Raw genomic sequence first — 21,826 nt, 5'->3', positions numbered from 1 at the left:
TCCCTCCCTCCCTCGCTGCCTGCCGCCGCCCCCCCCACCCTCACCTCAGCCGCCCCCCTCTGTCTGGCTCCCCCCGCCCTGTCTGGCGGCCCCCCCGTGCCCGCCGCGCTTCTCGCGAGAGCCGGGGATGCCGCCGCCGCCGCCGCCGCCGCCGCGGAGGGGGAGACACTCGGGGGGAGCCGGTGACGTCGGGAGTTTTCCTGAAAGTCAATAACGAGCCCGGCGGAGGCGGCGGGAGGAGCCGAGAGCGGGGCCCGGGCGGCTCCGGGGTGAGTGCGCCGGGGGGGAGCCGCCGCCGCCGCCGCCCTCCTGACCCCGCGCATCGATGCTGCGGCCGCGCTGCCCGCCCGGGCGCCTCCCTGCGTAGCGGGGCGCGCAGCTCCATGTAGCCGCCGCCGCCAGCGCCCTGGGGCCGGAGCCGCCTCCTCCCGCCCCCGCGGAGACACCGGCCGTCAGGGACCGCCGAGCCCGGCGGGGGGACAGGGGAGGAGGCAGCGGCGCCCTCCCTCCCCTTCTCCCCCCGAAGCCGCCGCCGCCGCCGCCCTCGGGCTCCGCAGCAGCGCCCGCGGCGCCGCCGCCTCTGCAGGTACGGGGCGGGAGGGGCCGGGCGGCGGTAGGGGCGCTCGGGCGGCGGCGGGGGCGCTCGGGGCGGGGGGGATGCGGGGCGGCGGCGCGGCGGGGCCGGGGCGGCGGGGAGCGCGGGGCGGGGGCGCCCGTGGCCTAGCGCCGGCGGCGGGGCAGGAGCGGGGCGGAGGGGCGGGGGTCGCCCCGGCGGGGGCGCGGGGCCGGGGTGGGGAAGGGCGGGGCGGGGGCGTTCCGGCGGGAGCGGTTATGTAACGGGGGAGGGGGGGCGGCGGGGCCGGGGCAGGGCGCGCGCCCGGGGTTGCGGGATGCGCGGGGCCGTTCCCACGCGGCGGCAGCGGCGGCGGTCCCGGTCCCTCCCCGCCTGCCTCCGCGCCGCGTCCGTGCGGCCGGTGCCGGGAGTAGCGCGGGATTTATCCGCTGGGAACTTAAGTGCGTGAGCGTGTGCGTGCGTGTGTGTGCCCGCGCCTGTGCCCGCGCTGCCCCTGCGCTAAGAATAGCACCGCGCCCGGCGGGCCGCCGGCGGCAGCGCCTCGCACAAGGGCTGATGATGATGATGCTGCTGCCGCCGGCGGCGGCTCCGGCTGCAAGTAAACAAACCGGCCCCCCCGCCAGCCCGCGCCCGCCCCGGCCATCATGGAGGCCGCAGCCCGCATGCAAAAGTTGATGCGCAGCCGGCTGCCCCGGGCGACCGGCGGCTCCGCTGGGCCGGGCCGGGCCCGCGATGGGGTCTGCCCGGGCGGCCTCTGCCCGGGCGGGGTCCCGGCAGGTGCTGCCGTGGGCCGGGAGTGCCGCACGTGGCCGCGCGCACCCCTCCGTAGGTGCAGGGACGCGCCGGGGCTGCCTGTGCGCGACCCCCCCTCCGGAACGGTGCGGATGCGCCGTGGGGTCTGTCTGGCGGGAGGTCAGCGCGGCGCCCCGCGGGAACGAGAGCGCAGTGCTATATATTGTAGTTTAAATGCAAATGATCGTGATGTAACGAGCAGTACTGGGTTCATAGGCTGTGGGGCTGTTCTGTATGGGCACCACTTAGTTTACTTCTGGATAGGAATCCAAGAGGCGTGAAATAGCCAGGACTGTTTCTTTCACGTTCTTCCATGATACGTTATTTAAAATATGAAGAAAAGAAATCTTGTTTTCTTGCAGCTGAAAAGGATAAACAATTTAATCGCTCTTGACCTTTATTCTAGTTTCTTTTTTTCTTTAATGTAGTTATTAGTTGACTGGCTCCTTGTATATATTTACATCATCTCATCATTTTTATGAAAACATGTCACTGACTTGATTTGCTTAGCCTCTGTTTAAGAGTTTTATTACAAAAATTATGATATCCCTGATACCTGCCCTGCCAACTTTTTTCAGTACGGAAGAAACACTCAGCAATCACTTCTGCTAATACTTGTTTAGATTTTCCTAAAACTTTGCTAACAGGCAGACGTGGTTCCCTGCATTTTGCACATAGAGGTCTTTATTTCTCAAGGCAAGAAGCATGCAGATAAGTAGACCTTAACTTATGACAAGTAACATTTTAAGCATTTTCTACTGTTTCTGCCAGCTTCTCTATAGACTAGTTAGTTCTGGCTGTTCTGCATAGGAATATGGAAAGACTGTACATGAGATAGGGAAGGAACCTTATTTTGACTTTTGAAGTAAGGGTACTACATAAGAAGATTCTGTTTGTAGGGCTGTTTGTTTTGTTTTGTTTGTTTGTTTTTTTGGCAGGAGCCCATAAGTTGACCCCAATATCTTTAATTGGATTGGATTGCTAATTATAGACCATGTAGATATATTTTGGTTGGATGCAACTAGTAAGTCAAGTTCAAATAAGGGCTGAAGAAAAACTTCAGAGATAAGAAAACGTCTCTTGTTTCCTAGAAGGCTACACATAATATTTGAATAACTCATGGTTTTTATCCACTGTGAGTGTGTGGTGTGTCTGTATACACAGATAATATTAGCAAGACTGTTTTATTTTAGACAGTTTATGGTGTAATACTACTTACTCTAACTAGGTAGAATGGATTCAGTAATCTCCTTGGTTTCGTGAATAGGTTCACAGAAAACAGTATTTCAGTGTCTTGCTCTGTCACTTGTTCTTCATTTTGGGGCATTAATATGCACTAGAAATTGTTGACTTTTTGACACTGAAACAAATGCTTTGTGAAAGAGAAAATACTTTGGTGTGTTGTTTTTTTTTTTTAAGCTTAACCCCAAACCACTTACTAGAGCTCTGCAGTTGTTTGTAACCCAAGCTTCTGTTTGCAAGATGCTACTCAGAAACCATATCTTGGCTTCCTACTACAGTTTGAAACAACGTGTGTCTGAAGTTTGTATAATAACTGAAAGATCTTCAGGCTACTTGGAGTTTGTGTAACACCGACTGATCGCGTATTCTTTCACTTTCTGGGTGCACATTTTCCCATTCCTATACCCCCAAAATATTATTTGCTAAATAACTTTGAAATACTCAATTGTTTTGGAAGGTGTGAACCATTACTAAAACAGTTAGTGTTAAAACACATTTGAAATTTCTGTGCTTAGTATAAGGATGACACAGTTTCTTGTAACTGTGTGGTTACAGTTTCATTTTGTGCTGTTAATGCAACAGGTGTGATGGACTTGGTAACATGGTAGCCTAGCTTTCCTTCAGTTTTTGTAACAGAGACTCAATATTCTTTGGCATCTTCTATGGCTTGGGCATGCTTTAATCCGCATTGGAGAGTGGAAAGACATGGATACATACTGAGTGAAAATTTTATTGTACTGTACTTCCATTTTGATGTGGATAATGCATAAATGAATTCTTTGGCTATGAAAGTAGTGCACCGTATTGTAACTTCATGCTTTGTAGGTGTTTTAGTTGTATATCTAACAAAAGTCCTCTGTTCTCATTTTCCAACTAATAAAATAAACATTCTGTTCAAAATACGCACTATATTCCCCTTGCAAACCACAGTAGGAATTCAAAAACAGGGAAACAGGTAAATGTGTGCAGCCGTAAGTTTTTTTTAAGGTTAAAAGGCTGCTTTTATTTTCAGTATTTGTATGAAATTTATAACCCACTTCTTGTTTAGATACTGTCTTACATAAGAAAAAATTGCCAACTTAAATGGCCTTTAAAATAATTCTAGAATATTAGATTAATTTGTGTCATCCTGAATTCTCATTTCATTAGGATATACCTAATAAGAATACCATGGAAGGGATAGGGGGTACTTTCTAGCACAGCATGTAGTTCAGGGAGTTTTGTGTTGCTTGGGAGGAAAGGTGTGTTTTCAGTGAGAATCCTGCTTATTCACCAATACATTTCCTCTTTGCTGTACAGAAGAGACTTCACAGGAGCACAAGGTCTCCTTGGTAAATAGATGTGTTGCACTAGTCACTCTTCTTTGGAACAAGTTGGTGTGGTGTAGCAAAGATTACTTTCTAAAGATAAGTTATACAATAACTGGAAAAGCTGATTCAAAGTGTTTAAAAAATATTCTGTTAGAGACACCCCCCCAAAAAAACCCCCGAAACCAACAAACCAAAAAACCTCAACCCAACCCAAAAAACTACCAGCAAATAATCAAACACTGAATGTGAAAGTTAACTTCTCAGTGTTTTACTTAGCATTAAAAAAAAAATTCATCTTTAAAGTTTGGGTTTATATGCTTATGTACTAATTGTATGAACAACATTCCGGCTACCTACATGAAGAGAATTTATAAAAGAAACTTATTTAGACAAATCACTAGTATATACTAATAAAAACACTGCAAAAATGCAAGGGTGTAGTGGGCGATTATTTGGCATTTTTTCCTTGTTCTGTAATTCTAGATCAATGTTAAGTGTGGACATTCAGGTAGTTTTGATGCATGCCATGGATTTTAAACACCTTATTTTTGCCTTTATTATTAAAGATGTTCAGGTGTAGTAGGAAGCTGTGGCAACGTTAATGCTTCCAAAAAATCCCCCAAGGTTTAATAACATTAGATGTTGCTTTCAAGGAGAGTGAGCATTTTTGGCTTGGGTATATGAAGGTACTTACTTTTGCTCACTTTAAATGTTCCTTTGATTTTTGATACTATTTGTGTCAACACTTGTCATGTTTAGGTTAAATAAATTAATACATGTTGAATCCATCTTGACCAATCTTCTTTTTCCACGTATTTCTATGTGAGTGTCTAAGTGTGAGTCATACTGATCAAAAATGGCATTAAGAATACTTCGTTGCCCTGTGACGTTTTTCTTCGTAATATCCTGACTAAAGAACAGTAGCGATTTTTAAATTTCCTTAAAGATGCAACTGGGACTTCTAAATTTCATGTGCATGTTTGAATTACTTGACAACATGGTTTGCCAGACTTTCCTGCATTCTCCATGTGGTAAAGTTGTTTGATTGCCTCCTGTAGCAGGACCAGAAATGAAGAGCCTGTTTCAGCTTTACTGAGATCAATGAAGGTCTGACCACTGCCTTTTTGTAGCTGTGGTGTCAGTGTCTAACAGTCTAAACCTTCTTGTACAGCTGATTTAACACCACATAATTAATACGTTGTTTTTCAGTTGAGTCCCAGCAATCTTGCAAAACAATTTCTACTAGCACACATTTATTTTTTTCTCTAAGCATTGTGTACTTCTTGAGATATGTAATTGGTGCAGCTTGCCTCATGAACTTTTATTGAAATTATTATATCCTTTTCTAAATGTATTGATACACTTTGAGACAGAGAATTAAGGTTGTACATGTGAGTTTCATGTAATCTGGCTTTTCATATAACATTTGCCAAAGACCTTCAATCTAATGAGCTCTGCATCTGTGTATAAGCAACAGTATACCCTTGAAAAATACACAATCTTCATTTAAGGTTGTAGAGAATTCCTTCTGTCCTTAGGAAATTCAGATCTCAAGCTGATGAGAATAATGCTTTTTGAAGGTGAAGAAGAAAGTTCAAAGGTTTAGGTTAGAAATTGATTATGTTCTAGTCATGTTGCAGTGTCAGTATTTGACAGTTAGTTGGTTCAGCAATGTTTGATTGCTCTGTAGGAAGAAATCACAAAGTTCATTCCTATTGTTGCAAGACAATTCAGAATTTGATTTGTTCAATATAGAAATAATAAATAAAGCCTACTATGTAAGAGTTTAAAAGAAAGCTGCTTGGTAGACAAGTCATTGAACTTTTCTCATCTTCTATGTTAATGGTTCAAGAACATCTTTTTTTCCCTCAGTACTTTCTTGTTACTCACAGCACTTCACATATTTCTGGTATCTATTCAGCAGTGTGCTCGGTGTTTTGTACACAATATGAAGTTGTACTGCAGAAAAGTTACTATCATAGAAATAATTAAATATGTGAGTTTAATGAAACTTTGTTTTGTATCTTTTGAAAGATATATTTTAAAATCCCTCGTTTCAGAATGACTAGGAATTTCCAGGTTCTTTGAACTTTTGAAAATTAGGTTACTTTTTTTTTCTGAGTCTTTTAGACTTCGAAACCCAATTTTAGTTTGTTTTTAAAACGTGGAACTTAAGTTTAATTTTTCTTCATTTCTTGAGTAATTTCTAAACTGTTTTTTTAAAGGGCATAGGAACTTTGTTTAAAAAAGACAAGAATGAATATTCCTCCATTAATCCTTGGCACATTAAACTTATTACATGTATTTTGAAGGGTTGAGTGGAGTAACATCGCGATAGTTGTGACACTCAGCTCAGGTAATACTTGATTTGACTTCCTCTAAGCTCAAGACTCTCCCAGGCTCATTGTCTTAGTAACTTTTTTTGATGCATAATTTTAGCCCTCCCTTCTTGAAATGTATTCTTTGGTTAAATTTTCTACTTGAAAAGTATTGTTTGGTTAAATTTCAGACGTGTTTTAGTAAGTTCTATCACTGCTTCTGTCTGCTTTTTAGCTATTGTTTCATGTGATTGGAGGAGATAGAAAGGATTTAAAGCATTTTTGTGGATAAAAACAAGGCAAAACAATGGGGTTGTTAACGTTTCACGTGGGATTCTAAAGAAACAATTTAGTTACATTTAGAAACTTCCTTTATACCTTGGTAAACAAAGGCAAGGGTGGCTTTGTTCACCTTACTTTAATTATACCTTTGCCCCTTAAAATAACTTGCTTTGTCATTATAATAGGAAATGAAATACAGAATGATACTTTCTTCCCTGATAAACTTATTCAGTTACAGAATCTAAATAAAACATCTAACTTGTATATTAATATTTTAGTGTGCCTGTAGTCTCCTAACTAGGCTTATCTGAGAATATATTAGTTATGTGCAGCTTTTTGACATACTGAAAGTGAAAATAGAACACTGAAAATATTGAGCATACACGTAAGCATGCTTTAAAAAGAGCTATTTATCTTTTCTAAATTATGTTGTTTTTCCTTACCACAAGATGTAGGCAGTGCCATTTTCATATTACGCTCCTCAATGTTCCAAATCAAAACTTACAAAATAAAGTTGTTAGGAGTAAGTTTTTATACTAACATTCTTAAAGATACTGAGGCTTCTAGTATAAAATATAGTTTAAAAGGTATTTGCAATGCCTATCATGGAGATATTTCGGAAATTTTTGTATTTGTTTTAAAATCTGTAAAGTATGAGCATGTCTACTTAGAATGTATTTATCTTTAAGCATCTTAATTGTATGTACATAAAGATTACCATTTTATAAATTTAGCAACTATTTTCTTTTAATAATCTTATTTTTTATTTCTCTATTTTGTCAAATTAGTTCATCCTTTGTTTTGTGTTGGTTAAGTATTGTGGGGTTTTTTTTTTACTTGTTTATTTTTTAAAACTTTTTTTTTCTAATTGACTCTAATAAGTTGGAGAAATGCTGTTGGTTTAGAGGTTTCTTTTTCTCAGTCTAAGCAGTGGTAATATTTAAATCTGTCAGTATAACCAGAATTCTATAGGTAGTTTGTAAAAGTCTGTGTAAATACTATATTCTTTTTAGATAAAGCACTCACCTGAATGTGGTTCTTTCATTAACAATATAGTCTAACTTGATTTAGCATGTTTTGTAACAATCTCTGTTCTGCAATGTAGTCTTTTGTGTAATTTTTGATGATGTGCAATATATCCTCTAATTGTTTGGCCAGACTTTTAGATAACAGCTTTGCTAAGGGAAGAGGATATGCATGCGTTTTTCATATAAATAAAACCTGGATCTCAGCTTCCATTCCTAAAGGCAACTCTCTTTTTATTTTAGAGCCTTGTCTTTTTGAATTCCTTGCTCTGTGATTGCAACCAGCACTGGAAACAGTTACAGCCTGCTTGGTTGTTTTGGAGGATTCAAACTCAAATTTGAGAACACCTCTTAAGAGCTTGATCTGCTACAAAAAAAAAAAAAAAAAAAGCCCCCAAAGTAAGGAAACCAATGTGTGTGTGATGAAAGCCACTAGAGGATAACTGAGAACTGTTTTTTTTGTTGATATGTGTTTTGTGGGTGCATGCACAGAATTTTTCAGTTAACTTTCTGAGAAATAAGAAGATAGAGATGATGAAATTTGGCTCTGCTTACATGGGGGACCAAAGAATCTCAATGAGTCAGGCAAAGTGAATCAGAAAGATTCACTTGCTGTTTTTTCCCCAAACATTTTACTGAGCAAATGATTACTTGTAAAAAGGGAAATTGGTAGTTTTCTTATATATTAAGAGAATGAGGTTGGATGATTCACTTTGTTGATAATGGTATAAGAAGTTATGGGGATCATCTCTGGAAGCACTGAAACTGATCCTGTTGGTATTCTCTCTGGTAACTTGAGTTTGTGAATGTGAGAGTATGTTTTTTCTCAGCTCCAAAATTGTTGAAAGTAGAAGCCTGTGTTTATGGAAGTTCTTAAAACAGAGACCTGAATCATACAATTTACACTGAATTTATGGGTGCTGTCTTCTTTACTCAGCTGTCTCGTGTTGCAGGGGAAATGGGAAGATGCCCAGATTCCAAGAGAGCGTTGTCTGTTCTTATGAATCTCAGTGACAATTCCCTTGCACATAGTGGTTGTTGAGTGTAGACCTGATCCACAGTTTTTAGTTCTTTTGCTTGGAAGGTATTTTCCTTCCTTCTAACCATCTACAATGTCTATGTAGATACCTGACTGCAGTGATGGGCATGAGAACCTCCTCAAATTTAAAGTAGAAATTGAAGAAAAGCCATCTTCCTTCTGAATGGTCCATTGCTCATTTAAATTGTTGATCTTACAGTTCTGGTATGGTAGCATCATGAAGTGAGCTGGTTCTTCTCCATATTGCTCTTATTCCTAAAGTGCAAGATGAAAACTGAGGTGGTGTTGGATAGTTTTAACCACAGCTTGGGAAAACTGTGAGCCTCAGCTGAGGGATCTGGAACTCTGTTGCATGTAACAGTTTCTGCTTAATCTTTGGTCAGAAAGTTGCCTTTGCAACCTCTACAGGTAGAAACTTATAATACTAACTCTTTAGAAGTGTGCTGAATTGTTTTATCTAACACTATAGAAGTGACTTAATAACTTCCCGAAGCAGAAAGGGGAAGTTTTACATTTTTTATGAGATTTAAAAAAGAAAACCCAAACCAGCAGGTGTGTGCATAGAATCTCTTAGGTTGGAAAAGACCTGTAAGATCAAGTCCAACACTGCCAACTCCGCAACTAAACTGTGTCCCTAAATTCTTCACATCACTGACTGTAATGGAGTAAATTTTTACACCTGCATGAGCGCAGGCAGTAGGTTGTTGTATGTATTATGCATATACATGACTGTCTGATACTGTCCACAGAATACACACAATATACTGTTGGAAAAGTGTCTTCCATCCGACTTCTGTCTGATAACATGCAGGATAAAAAAAAAAGGCAATCCAACCTGTTCTTTAGTTGCTGGAACATATAAAAAACCAAATTGAGTTCTTCCCTGTAGGAAACATCCGTAATGCCAAATATGTTCAACTTCAGTTCTTATTTATTTTTTTCCCCCGTTTCTGTGGGTTCATCCTATAAAGCAGTAAGGTAAACTGTAGAAGTTACTACATACAAGCCGCTGAAACTTGAAGTACATCGGGAGAGCAGAGTTGATTGCTAACCAGTATTTAAGTTCTATGTCAGATGTGCAGAATAAACATGTCTTCTTGAAGTAGTTAAACTATAGTTGAAATACTATTTTCATGTGAGAGTTCTTGTTCCACGTGTTTCAGACAACTTCTTTACATTTATACACAATTCTTTAGTACATCTTCAAGAAAGAAGGTTTCTGTATGACTATTTTTCATTAAGGTCAGTTTTTGTCATGATAAGAAATAATTCTTACAATTCTGCTGTTCTCGAGCTTTGCTGAGTGACTTTCAGAGTAAAGGAGTACAGCTTTTAGAAAGTCTCAAAGGAATTTAATAAGGGATAATATGACATGCTCACAAATGGCTTCTTGAAATTGTAGTGTGAACATAGAACCTTTACTTTCATTAGTCCTTTAGTGCTTTGATTTATCTCCTTCAGCTTCCGTTGTAATTCAGCTTGACTTTTAATTACCCATTAATGGAGCAATCCGTACAATCGTACAACTGTTGATAATTCTAAAGTTGTTTCTGGTAATACTGTGAAACTAAATTGGAGATAATGTAGTTAATTTTGTCACCATATATATGTGATTTTTGTACTTTGTGGGATTTTGTTCAAAATTCAGTAAAGTAGTAAATGTGATGGGTGGCATGCAAGTCTACAGACATGCACTTGAGGTTGTTGGGACGCTGTTTGACATGAAAATCATGTCATAGATCAAATTTTCGTTATGTAACACTAAATCAGTGGATAAATAGAGAGCTTCAAACATAAATTAATTCATTAAAACTGTGTATCTACTGAAATCATGAACTGATTGATCAGTATGTGGACATGAATGATCAGTATGTGGGCAGACAAGATTATTGCTCCTTAGTATAGAGGTTAATTTCTTATCACTGTGTCTCTACCAATAACAGTAAATTATTTCACTTTTCACAAGTGCACACCAAAATTGGAAAGGACATTAAATTTGCCAAAAGAGTAAAACATATTGCAGCATATACCAGCCCAAGCTAAGTACTGAATGTTACATTGCTTCATGTATCTTTATAGGTGGAAAAAAAAAATCAATTGTGATCGCTTCTTAAAGAATGCAGTGAAAGTCTTATAGAACACTGAACTTAAGCTGTGTATTTGGAAACTGATGTGCCTACACTTCCTTCACAGAACAGCTGCTCCTAGGTCACAGTTGTTTGACACCCACCTCTGGGCTTTGTAAAGATTTATGTGTTTGTAATAAGAGCTGATACTGTGCTGCAGTGATCCAGAACAGCGAAACAGCAGCCTGCTTTCAGGCACATGTCTTAATCTGTCAGATCTCTTTTCATGCACAGCTGATAGACTTGCTTATCTCGTTTGAAGCATGCAAACAAAAGTTCTGATAACGTATGAACCAGAAATTAACTCTCACATTAGTAAGGTGAAGGATGTGGAAATGTATCCTCTGATTATTTCTACCATACCAGCTTGCATATAATAGGATGTTTTAACAGATAAAGTTAGTCAGCTCAATTAACATCAGTAAAGCAGTTTCATGTCCTTCCAAAAACTTGTATATAACATCTTCTTTTAACTCTTATGAAAGCTTAAACAGTATTTAAGTCTTAAGGGAGGGTATAGTTGCATGAACGCAGAGTCTGGTGTCCTTCTAGAGACAACAGGGTATGATGCCAATGCGAGAGGTTGTGTGTCACCTGCGCAGGTGTTACTGTCATATCTGCCAGTGCCGTGGGGGTGTCTTAGAGACACTGTAGTCAATGCTGCTTCAACTTTGCAGTATTAACGAGTTTAGCATTGTGGTTTTTATTTACTTTTATGCAGCTGAAATACTGTGTATTTTTAAACAATAGTTCAGTGAAAGAGACTGAAAAGGACACCCTTCAGTGTTTCTGTAAAGTCAGGTTGTGCTGTATTTTTTTGTTGCATACCACTTGAAAAAATACTCATACCAAGTTTTATTTTGCATGCTACAGCATCCATACAGAAGTAGCCTTCCATCTAGCTGCTGTGTGGTGCAAATACACATTCTTCAAATGATAAATAAGAAATAACCCGCATGTCAATAATGGTTCAGTTTTTAGCTTGTAATTGATAGCGTCAAAACAGCTTATTTCCCAGTCCTTTCTTCATTCATTTGTTGCACAGATAGGTTCTAGCACAGCCATATTTGTTTCTGTTGTGTTTACATTTGTTGGTCCATCTGCTAAATGGATATTTATGGGCTGCATTTCATAACACTGAACTTGTAGGTTCCTGTTCTGTGCTAGCACTGTGTACATGCATGCTCCTGTGTATACAGCTGTAGAAGGGTGTTGCTCCACCATCAGAAAAATCCCATTTCTTGTTTTCCCACCGTTTTTTGGATGAGCATAATTTGAATGCTTCTGTTTATTTTGAAGGATGGAGGGGAAAGGCAGTTTGCTGCCAAAAGGAAACCTCTCCTGCCCTCTGGCATCTTTTCCTACTTGATTTTAGTGCTATTTATCTCTTCTTCGCAGCTGTTAGGTACTCTGGGAATGTGGTGGTCAAAAGAGAGAGTTGTGGCTTCTGAGAGTGGTATGTCCTGTTCCAGGACTAACTTCCCTTCTGTGTTCTGCAAACTGAGCTTTGTAGGGGAAAGAGCACTCCTGTCACTGCCTGGCTTAAAGCTTTTGAATGTATGCTCCTTCTTTTCATAAACTAAACATTGGTTTGTTTTTTTCCTGGTTTGTGTACTTGGACATTATGATGATTATTTAAAAACTCATGTAAATTAAGGATTTGTATTGGCTATAAGGAAGTTATAGTGGAAGTAGGAAGAATGTTGTAATTCTGTAGCCTTTTTTTTGTTTGTTTGTTTTTAAGCTTCTTTACAGGACTTTTCCTTCCACTTTCTTGCACTCTTGATAGGATCAATGTACCCATAATAAAGGAACCACTTGTCCATTGCACAGATTCTGACAAATGTTGGAATGGGTAAAGCTCCTGTGTGTTCAGAGTTGGACCTGTGGATGAGTACTAGCAGCCTTTAATTTAAGAGCATTCTGTGTGTTAGTGGGAGAGAATTCTGTTGTGCGCAATTTATGAAAGTGCCGTATGACTTAAATTTTAACACATTCTGCTTCTTTTTAGTGTTGCAGTGTTCATGGAAAATGTGCTGTAAGACTCAAAACTTGATTCTGTTATAGGGTTAATTAAAAAAAAGGCAGATTTTTAATGCGAGCTCAGTCAGTGCAATACATCAACAAAGACTTTTTTTGTTGGCTGTCAAGTGAGAAAAACAGAAAAGACTTAAATGCTTTCTCTAATATTTCCTTCCAGGCTGACTCATCAGTAGAAATTGTGAAAAGCTGCAGAAAAGAAGCCAAACCGACAAGCTGATAACTCAAAGAAATACTCTTTTGAGTTGGGGGTTCAGAGTGGAGTCATCATGAGCGATGTTACCATTGTGAAGGAAGGCTGGGTACAGAAGAGGGGTAAGTTCTACCTTTTAATGGAAGGTTCTTCTGATGTATCGTACACTGTGAGCCATGGTATTACATGGTTACACATATGAACACTCTTGATTTTTCTTCAGGTCTGCAGCAAGTTAATCTGACCATATGGAATTAGTGGCCATTAAGGATTTGGTGTTGTTAATACTTAACCCTCAGCACTGCCTCTGTTTATAGGGGTAACTCACAGTGAAGAGGAAGTTGGACTCAGTAATTCCTACTTAACCTTGTTGTTACAGCTGCTGTTACCTGTGTATCAAACTAAATAGGCTGTTGTGGCAGCTGAAAGAGGTAGTAATACAGGTGCGCAGTAGACGCTTGCCTGGAAGCTGCTGCAGATGTGCTACTTTGTGTGACGTTTCCTACATGCCAAAGTCATTCAGTGTGTTTCAGCTTGTATTACAAATGCAAGTAGTCCCAATAAAATCCACATAGTACTTGCATAAAGCTTAGCATGCACCTAATTACTTCACAGACCTGGAAGTCATATGATTAAAGAATAATTATAAACCAGTCTAAACTATGATTTTCTCTTATTTTTGAATTCCTGTGAATTCTTGAGATGTCACTTTATAATGCGTCCGCATGTGATTTACACATTTGGGAAGGTTGCTGTATGTTAAGCTTTGAATGGGACACTTCTAGAAATATCTGGCATTCATATCATGTAATGAACTTTGAAGGAAATCTTCCATGCTTCATGCTGCTCTGCTTTAGGTTGTGGTTGCACATATAATTATTTCCAAAAGAACCATAATCTCTCTCGCAGAGAGAAGGTGATCTGGATTTTCGGGTGACTTATGCCATGAGTTTCTGTGATTCTAGCCCAGAAAGATTTAGATTGAAGTAGTGGATACAAAATTACCCTTTAATTTACAAAGAAATGCTTTGTTTCAATAGCAGTGTGTGAAGACAAAAATCATTATTAGCTTTGTTATTGCAGATTGACATTAAATGTCAAGAAGCCAAGAGAATTAGAGAATAAGTTTATTATTCTTTTATTGTTCCTACATAAATTGTATTTCAGGCTGCATTGTGGGTATTGTAGATGAAAATCAGCTAAACTGTGAACTTAAGGCCTACTTCCTATTTTGGAGTATATGCTTACATTTATAACACATAAAATTTTACGTGGCAGGAACTATAAAATTTTCCATTATTTTTCCTTCCTATCTTGTTGTTGTTTACTCAGTTTGGGGATCTGATTTCCTTTTTCAATTGTTTCATATAAGTTTCTTTCAAATAACTAGAATGCTTCAAATAATTTCCTTTTACGTGACATCCATTCCTTCAAGTCTTATCGCTTGTTCTTATTACACCCTGGTATCAACTCTGTGAGCACTGGATATGCATATATTAATCACCAGGGACCAGAAAAGGACAATGTACAATGAAACTCAATGTCTTAATATTTGAAATTCTGAAATGTAAAATAAAGGTTTTTCTCCTCATGCTGTTTTACTGTCTATTAATTGAAGAAAAGCCAACTGAATTGGCATTTTCATATTAGTTTTGTTGGTAATTGTTTTCTTTTCTAATAAAAGACATTTCTTGAAATGCATTTTTCTTTATCTTAAATAACTTTGAGTGAATTTATGGTTGTGGGTTTTTTTTTTTAATTTCTTGCAATAGATAACTGTAGGTTTTTAGTGGTTTAATTATTTTTTTAATTAGATCTAATACTGTCCTTAATTTCTGTGTCTGACCTATTCTGATTGTTGGTGGGTTAAAGTGTTTGTTTTGATTGTTTCTGAAAACAAAAGGAAAAGTGCAGTGTGTTTTACAATGTAAAGAATTTGTAAGCATTTAATTCAATGGTTATACATTTCATGTAATTACAACTTTGATCTTGCTCTGGAGCAACAGAATCAAAGTTGTTAAGTGCATTTTTTTAAATGTTACCAAGACAAAGTATCTAACTTTAATCTTAATTCTTAAAATTGGAATATGCTCAGTAGACACTTCTTATTTTGGCAGCTACATATTCTCTCTCTGTACTAAGAAGCATCATGGGATTGGGTAAAGCTGCCTTGCTTCCATAAGCTAACATGCTATTACAGTTTTAAAGTGAATTCTCTGATCATCAGCACTTGATACTCGTTGGCTCAGTTCCCGGGGTTGTTTTGGTAGGTACAAACTTGGTTCCACCTGAAGGAAGGGGAGCGTGGATTCTCTTCTCCAGGCGGACACCAAGTGAACTCCAGCCCCAGTGACCAGTCCTTTGGACTGCCCTGAACCACATATGGTGCACCATTCAATCTGAGACTCCAGACTGAATTTACCTTGAAATAAATCTTGTAAACCCTACCTGCTGGGAACATAGGGACCTGAGCATCAGCTGCTTCAGTTGACTGATCTGTTTCTATTTTGCCAAATTACTTGGTTGTGTGGATATAGCCTTGGACCTTTTAAAATTGTCCCTTTCAGCAGTCAGAATGGTTTGTGATACGAGAAAAAAACTCAGTCCCTCTTTGTGATTCACAGCCCAGTCATGGAGTATGAGGATGACTTGCAAGTATGGGGATGAAGAGTGGTTCTGAGGAGCTGTCTAATGAGATAGGTCATTACAAAGGCGAGTTAAGCGAACTGAATGTAGGAATGAGAGGGGAGGACTTAAAGTTGAGCTGGGAATCTCTCTCTGAATTGAGATTCTGCTAGAGAGAGGCTAGAGAAGATAGGGTATGTTTAGGGCACTGCGATACAATTCTTAATGTCTGTGAAATGCACTAAGAAAATGTTTGCTTTATTATCCTTAGTGCTGTATCCATGCCAGTAATAGAGGGCCAAGGGCTATATGTTTGTAGGCTTTTAACCCTGCTGTTGAGCACTGGAGAATCCTATGTGATGCTACATAGCTGGCTTCAAAACCTTGTTTTTCTGTGTGTGCTTAAATGAGGAACCCATTGAGGTATTACTGTTTTACTCAATGTTAAGAAAATGCTAGAGTTAAATTTATTTCTGATCATAGCTGGGCTTTGAGTAGTCTTTAGGGAAAGATGTTTCAGTGTGGTGAGACAAGATGATACTGAGGAAGAGTATACTGTTATGTGTGAAAGGTCAAATGGGCAGAGATGACAGGCGGGAGGTGAGAACTTTGGATGACAGAGGACAGAAAACCCAAAAGGAAGCAATGCCTGAGAAGCTTGGTGAACCTCAGGTGCAGTCAGGTCTCATCTCACAGATGGAAGGAGACCCTGAAGCACAGTGGCTGGACCTCCCTGAGCAAGTAATGCAGCCCAATGAGAGCAGATTCAGAGAATGAAATAATTGGTAATAAGGATTTGATACCTATCAACAGTGAATGTATTTGCAAAGTGAAGTGGGTGTTACTTTGGACCATCTCCTGTCTGCTCCTGTGCCCCTTTGGCACTGGTAGTGCTCCTGGAGTGCATCATGTGACTTTTAATTTCATCTCGAAGGAACCAGGTTTGTGCACTCTGGGACTGCTTCATGCAGCAACTGGAAGTGCATAACTATGGTGATGGGAAGATTTGTTGCACAAGTGCTCTCCTTATCTGAACTAAAGTGTTAATTCAGATGTACCCTGTGAGATGTCAGAACTTGTACAAGTGGAGAGCCAGTGGAGCAGTATCCTTAGAGCCGAGTCTCTGCTCAGGCAAGAGAGGAGTAGGAATGTGTTTTGTATGGATGGTTTTATGGTTGTAACTTACAGTCTTAGATCCAGTGATGAGAACCAAGTATCTCATGGCCTGCGTGCATGTGCGCTGCTGCAGAGATATTCTTGCAATTCACCATCTCAGTGAGGTTAATAATTTTTCTTTTTTTCTGTTCTCCCCTTATTCTTGTAGCCAGATTAGGAGAGAGATGGGTTGTCTTCCTTTATGAATTTACTTTTTAGATGACACTAACGTTTTTCGTTGTAAGGCATACAGATGAAAGGGAACTGATTTTGACTAAAAATCCTAAATACAGTGACCTGAACGTTGCTGCTGAGATGCAGAAATTAAACATTTGGCATTTATGCAGTTAGTGTAAGCACTCTGCAGTAATTGCTGAAATGACTTCTACATTTTGGATTTGCTTATAAGTGCAGTGTTTTGCAGTGGGTTTTTTTTATATATTATTGTGAGAGCTAGTATTTTTAATTTTACTTAACATGCTTTCACTGTATTTACTAATTAAAATTTAGTGTTTTATTAGGGGGATATGTTTTTAATTTATCAATTTGGAAACAGCTGGTTTTTTACATGGATGAACATGCTTAGTATGATTAAGCTATGTTATTACAAAAGTGAATTTTGTGCATATAATTCAGCTGGTATCTTTTTCTTTAAAGCCAAAGTTTCCCAAGTTGTAGAGTTGACCTTGTCTGTTGTCTATAATAGTCACAACAATTAGATTTAAGAATCATTAATAACTATGGTTAATTGCAACCTAATTTCTTTATATATAAACTGTGCACAAGACTTCAATTAATTTAAACATATGAAAAGGTTTAAAAGTCTTCGTTATCATGTTATTGAAAGATCATTTGGGACAGAGGAAAAATTGACAAAGATACCAACTTTTTAAAGGACCCAGTTTTAAATTTAATGTGTCAACTAACTTTTTCTTTAATTGAAAGAGTAAGGTTTTTTGGGAGGACGTACCTAGTGTGTGTTGCATAACAAGATGGCTAAATCATTATTTAAAGATGAAGCAAAATGGTGTCTGTTTAAGTTAGTGCTTGTGTTGTCATACTTCAATTACCATACCTGTGTTTGGGTTTCTCTGTTCCAGTGTGTTACACTAGATAATGCTGTTTGTTGTGGCAGTCTTTGCATGGGTTACATCATATATTTTTACCCAAATTTTATTGAATAGATAATGTATCTGACTTGGGTTTGGGGGTGAATTTAATATAATCCTGCAGTTTTTAATGTCCTCGTTTTATCTTTCAACACTCACCTGAAGTATAGAAGTACTAGTGTTCAGAGGGAACTGAAGTACAAAATTGCTGTGGCTTAACCATAATAACTTAAGAAGTTTGATGTAATGAGATGGTGGTAAAAAAACAGATGTCATGAGATGTAATGAGATTGTTCTGTAAATAATGGATCACTGAAATACTGTAATATAATTTTCATTCAATTTTTTTTGTTTTTCTTTTTTTTTAATAATACAGCCATTTGTAACTTCTTAGTATCTAAACTTGAAGTAGTGTTAATATTTCTAAACCTATACAGTTTATAGGATAAGATGTGTTTGATTTACTGTGATGAGATTCACTCAACTGATGGTCTGTTTTCATTTTTGCAATTCAGGACACAATGCAGGTATCATGGGATTTTAAGAAATAACCATGTGGAAAATATTTTCTGTTGTTATATCTACTATCAAGAAGAATAAATAGTGTAGTGGAATAAATCTGTTGTTCCAAATAGGAATATAATTGTTCTTTAAAGTACTGATTTTTAATAGTCTTAGGGTAACATGTCTTTTCCCCTCCTCCCCCTGGCTCAAAACCAGAAAAAGAACTGTATTATTTCATTTAATGAACATGGAGTTTTACAGTTGAACCAAGACCAAACAGATGTTAATTTTGGAAATACACAGTGCGGACTGAGTTCATGTGATATGATGTTGGATGTGGTGTGTTTTGTTTTTCTTTGTGTGTGTGGTTTGTTTTTTTTTTGTTTTTTTTTTGTTTTGTTTCATTTTGTTTTGGGTTTTTTGAGGTTTTTTGGGGGGGGCATAATTGCCTTGATTGAAAAATTAATCTCAGAAGTTATGTTATTAATTGAGTGTTATTCACAACCTGTCAGAAATCTTGTTTGCAGATTGTCTAAATTATTTGAGTAGTTTAACACACCTCTAAGAAAGACAAGTCTAAATAGACTATGTTGAACATCTGGTACACAAAGTAGAAGAAATTTAAACAATTTTTTTCCTAATTATCTTAGCAAATAGTAGTTTAAGGTGAAGTCTTGATTGATGAACCACTTGAAACTAAATAAGCCTTTCATATTGTAATTGTTTTACTCTAATTCTGTGTAATTAATAGAAAATGTGAGTTACTGTATAGTTCCAGTAAAATATATGAATGCAGAACAGACGGTTCCATGTGGACCAAAGAGAGAAAAATTGACAGTGCAAGCTTTCTAATATCCATATATGTAAGCTAGATTTTTTTTTTTAATTCCAAATAATTAAGAGATTGCTGTATCATGCACTCAGTGTAGAAATGGATTTAGGTAAAACTGTAAAGTTACTTGCAGTCAGGGGAACCTCACACACAGGTTTTTTTTTTCTTTGCTTCCACATACACTTTGAGTAGAGATCTCTGTATTTAGAGACTGTTTTCCTGCAGCTACCCCACTGGGAGAGAAGGGCCTTGGGCCCTTCCTCTGTCCCACTCACTCTGTAGTTGGCTACCAAGGTCTTTTTGAAATAATTACAACCTTTTTAACCATACTTGTCCTTGAAAGAGGATCAGAACCGTATAAAAATCCTAAACTTGATGTAAGTAACCTGAGTGTGGGGTGTTCTCTTTGCTAAAGAGAACTTTATTACAGGTACTTTTTAGGTAATAAATGAGTGTAGTTTTTGCAGCTCTCCACATTGTATTATTACCAGTTTCTGTGATTAAAGGTGGTTTGCTATAGTAATTGAAATGCAGAGTATTTTAAACAGTCTCAAGATTTTCTCTGCAATATCCTTGCTGAATGCCAGTTTAGATAATTGCGTGTGGTTGATCGATTTTTAAATTTTTAAAATTGTTTTTGTTTCATTTTACCTATAATACAGACTGTTTTCAGTTTCTAAATGGTTGTACAGTTGTGATTCTCATTGGTAAATATGGTGCTCTTCTAGATGCAGCTGTATAGTAGATGACAGTGGGTAAAATTCTGTGCCTGTTCTTTGATTGCATGTATTAGTTCCTGCCACTAATACATCAGATAGAAGATACAGTAATATATTCAAAGGGAGGAAGGTGTTCCCCTATGTCTTGCACTAACAGGGTATTATTAATGTGGAACATACTTATGACATTGAGCTTTCTCAAATCCTGAGTTTTATGGTAGAAAAGTGCTATTCCTGACAAGAACAGGTTGCTTCTTACATAGGGAAAATACCTAGGCAATGGGTGTTTTTGAGTATCCTGGACACACTGGCCTTACATGTTCTTATATGTCTTCCATTTCCTGTATAATGAATGCTGCCTGGTTGCTCATGTTCTGAAGGTTTTTTCCATTCATACAGGTTTCTCTTATTCATACCAGTTTGTTACCCATGAGGGCAATACTTCTAAAGAAGCAAGGTTAAAATATTTTCTGTTGCAGGGATGAGGGAAGCAAGATGTTAACAATTCATTGCCCTTATCCTGCTCACAACCCTTTTGGCTTGGCAGTACCGCGTGCCCAGCAAATGTCCAATGTTGGGGAAGAATTTGAGGAACCGTTTTGCAAATACATGTTTTCTATTTAATAAAACTTCTACTTTTTACTTGAAGCTTAAACAGTCAAGCTGTGTAATACCTTTGTCATACTGTAATATGTTGGTTAAACTTAAAACTCTTTTGTGTTTAGGTCACTTTCACGTTGAAAACATAGTTATTACAAGGATAATTTGCTTGTAATACCAGAACTTTTGATACCTCATAAAAAAAAATCATCTTCCCTCGATATACCCACATGTTAGTCCGACAAGTCTCCCAAGTCTTTGTGATTTATTTTATTTCAGGGACTATCCGTGTACCTGCTCTTCTTACCTCAGTTAGGTCAATCAGCTTATGCCTCTATGGGACCCACTTCTTTAACACTACCCCTGCTGTAATCTTTAAAAACATTAATAAGGTCAACAGCTGTGACTTGAAACTAGGTCCTGAAGGAGTTTTAGGACTGGACTGAGAAGTCAGAGTTTTAGGGCGTGAATATCGAAGAGGAAATTGAGACTGTAAATTGAGATACAGGAAAAAATAAGCTTTGGGAAGAGATCAGACTAATGATAATTTAGGGAGTGAATAGACAGTTGAAGACAAAGGAAAAAGGTTTTGTAACCACTCTGAGGGCTGTCTTGTTTGCCTTTTGCTTTCTTAGAGGAACTGTTGATCCTTCATGAGCATCTCTACAAACTGTTGACAAAATCAAGAGGGTTTTTTTCCATCAAAACATGGAAAGATGCTGATAGCACATGGGATTTGTTCATCCTCCAAGTTCCTGAGAGCAGTTTGATCTTTCCTAAATTGGAGGCAAAACATTGTTACTCAGTTGCAGCAACACAGACCTCAGCTTGCTCTGAGAGAGTTTCCTGGCTCTCTAGATAGGACTCCATCAGCACAATAGAGCCAAATCTTTTGAAAGATGCTTAGATTTTGATGTTCTTACTATATGTTTCTAGACTTTTGCTTTGGACGCACTATCATCTGTTGCTATGGACTTGGGAGCCTCTTGGCAGTGGGAATATGAATTGTGGTCACACTGTAAGCCAAAGCTTGTAATAGTTGATAATTGGAAGATATGCTTCAGGTGTATGCTCCTTATCTGTAATTCAGGTGTACCTCCAGTCTCATTTTTTCCAGTCCTCTTCAGTACCATCTCTTACTGTGTCTCAGCTAGTCTGAGTTGTTATTGATTAATTCCCTTGCAAATCAGGGCATTATTATCTTACTTTACATAAATCTCAGTACATTTCTTTGTAATCAGATCACTCCAACTACCATCTTGTTTACTGTAAATTCTGATTTTTATAGTTTGCTTTCTCATAAAGTGCTTTCTTAAAAACTGATAGGAAGATAGGAAATAA

The 21,826-nt window shown here is 38.7% G+C and overlaps 1 protein-coding gene across 2 annotated transcripts in view; it reads left to right on the top strand.

Moving 5' to 3' along the window:
* Nucleotides 1-252: 252 nt before the first annotated feature.
* AKT3 (AKT serine/threonine kinase 3) overlaps nt 253-21,826 on the top strand; it is a 150,533-nt gene continuing 128,959 nt past the window's right edge. Inside the window, exons 1-2 of one of the 2 annotated variants that reach the window (XM_017806714.1) lie at nt 253-269; nt 12,909-13,063. In XM_017806714.1, coding sequence (XP_017662203.1) covers nt 13,018-13,063 — 46 coding nt within the window. In that variant the 5' untranslated portion in view covers nt 253-269; nt 12,909-13,017. Of the gene's footprint in view, nt 270-520; nt 587-12,908; nt 13,064-21,826 lie in introns of those variants that run through there. The other variant, XM_017806713.1, reaches the window with a different exon arrangement.

Source organism: Lepidothrix coronata, unplaced genomic scaffold (assembly GCF_001604755.1).
Source record: "Lepidothrix coronata isolate B3197 unplaced genomic scaffold, Lepidothrix_coronata-1.0 Scaffold16, whole genome shotgun sequence".
In the NCBI taxonomy this organism is placed as follows: domain Eukaryota; kingdom Metazoa; phylum Chordata; class Aves; order Passeriformes; family Pipridae; genus Lepidothrix; species Lepidothrix coronata.
The sequence above is the reverse complement of the archived record's forward strand: the minus strand, read 5'-3'. Positions and strand labels throughout refer to the sequence as shown.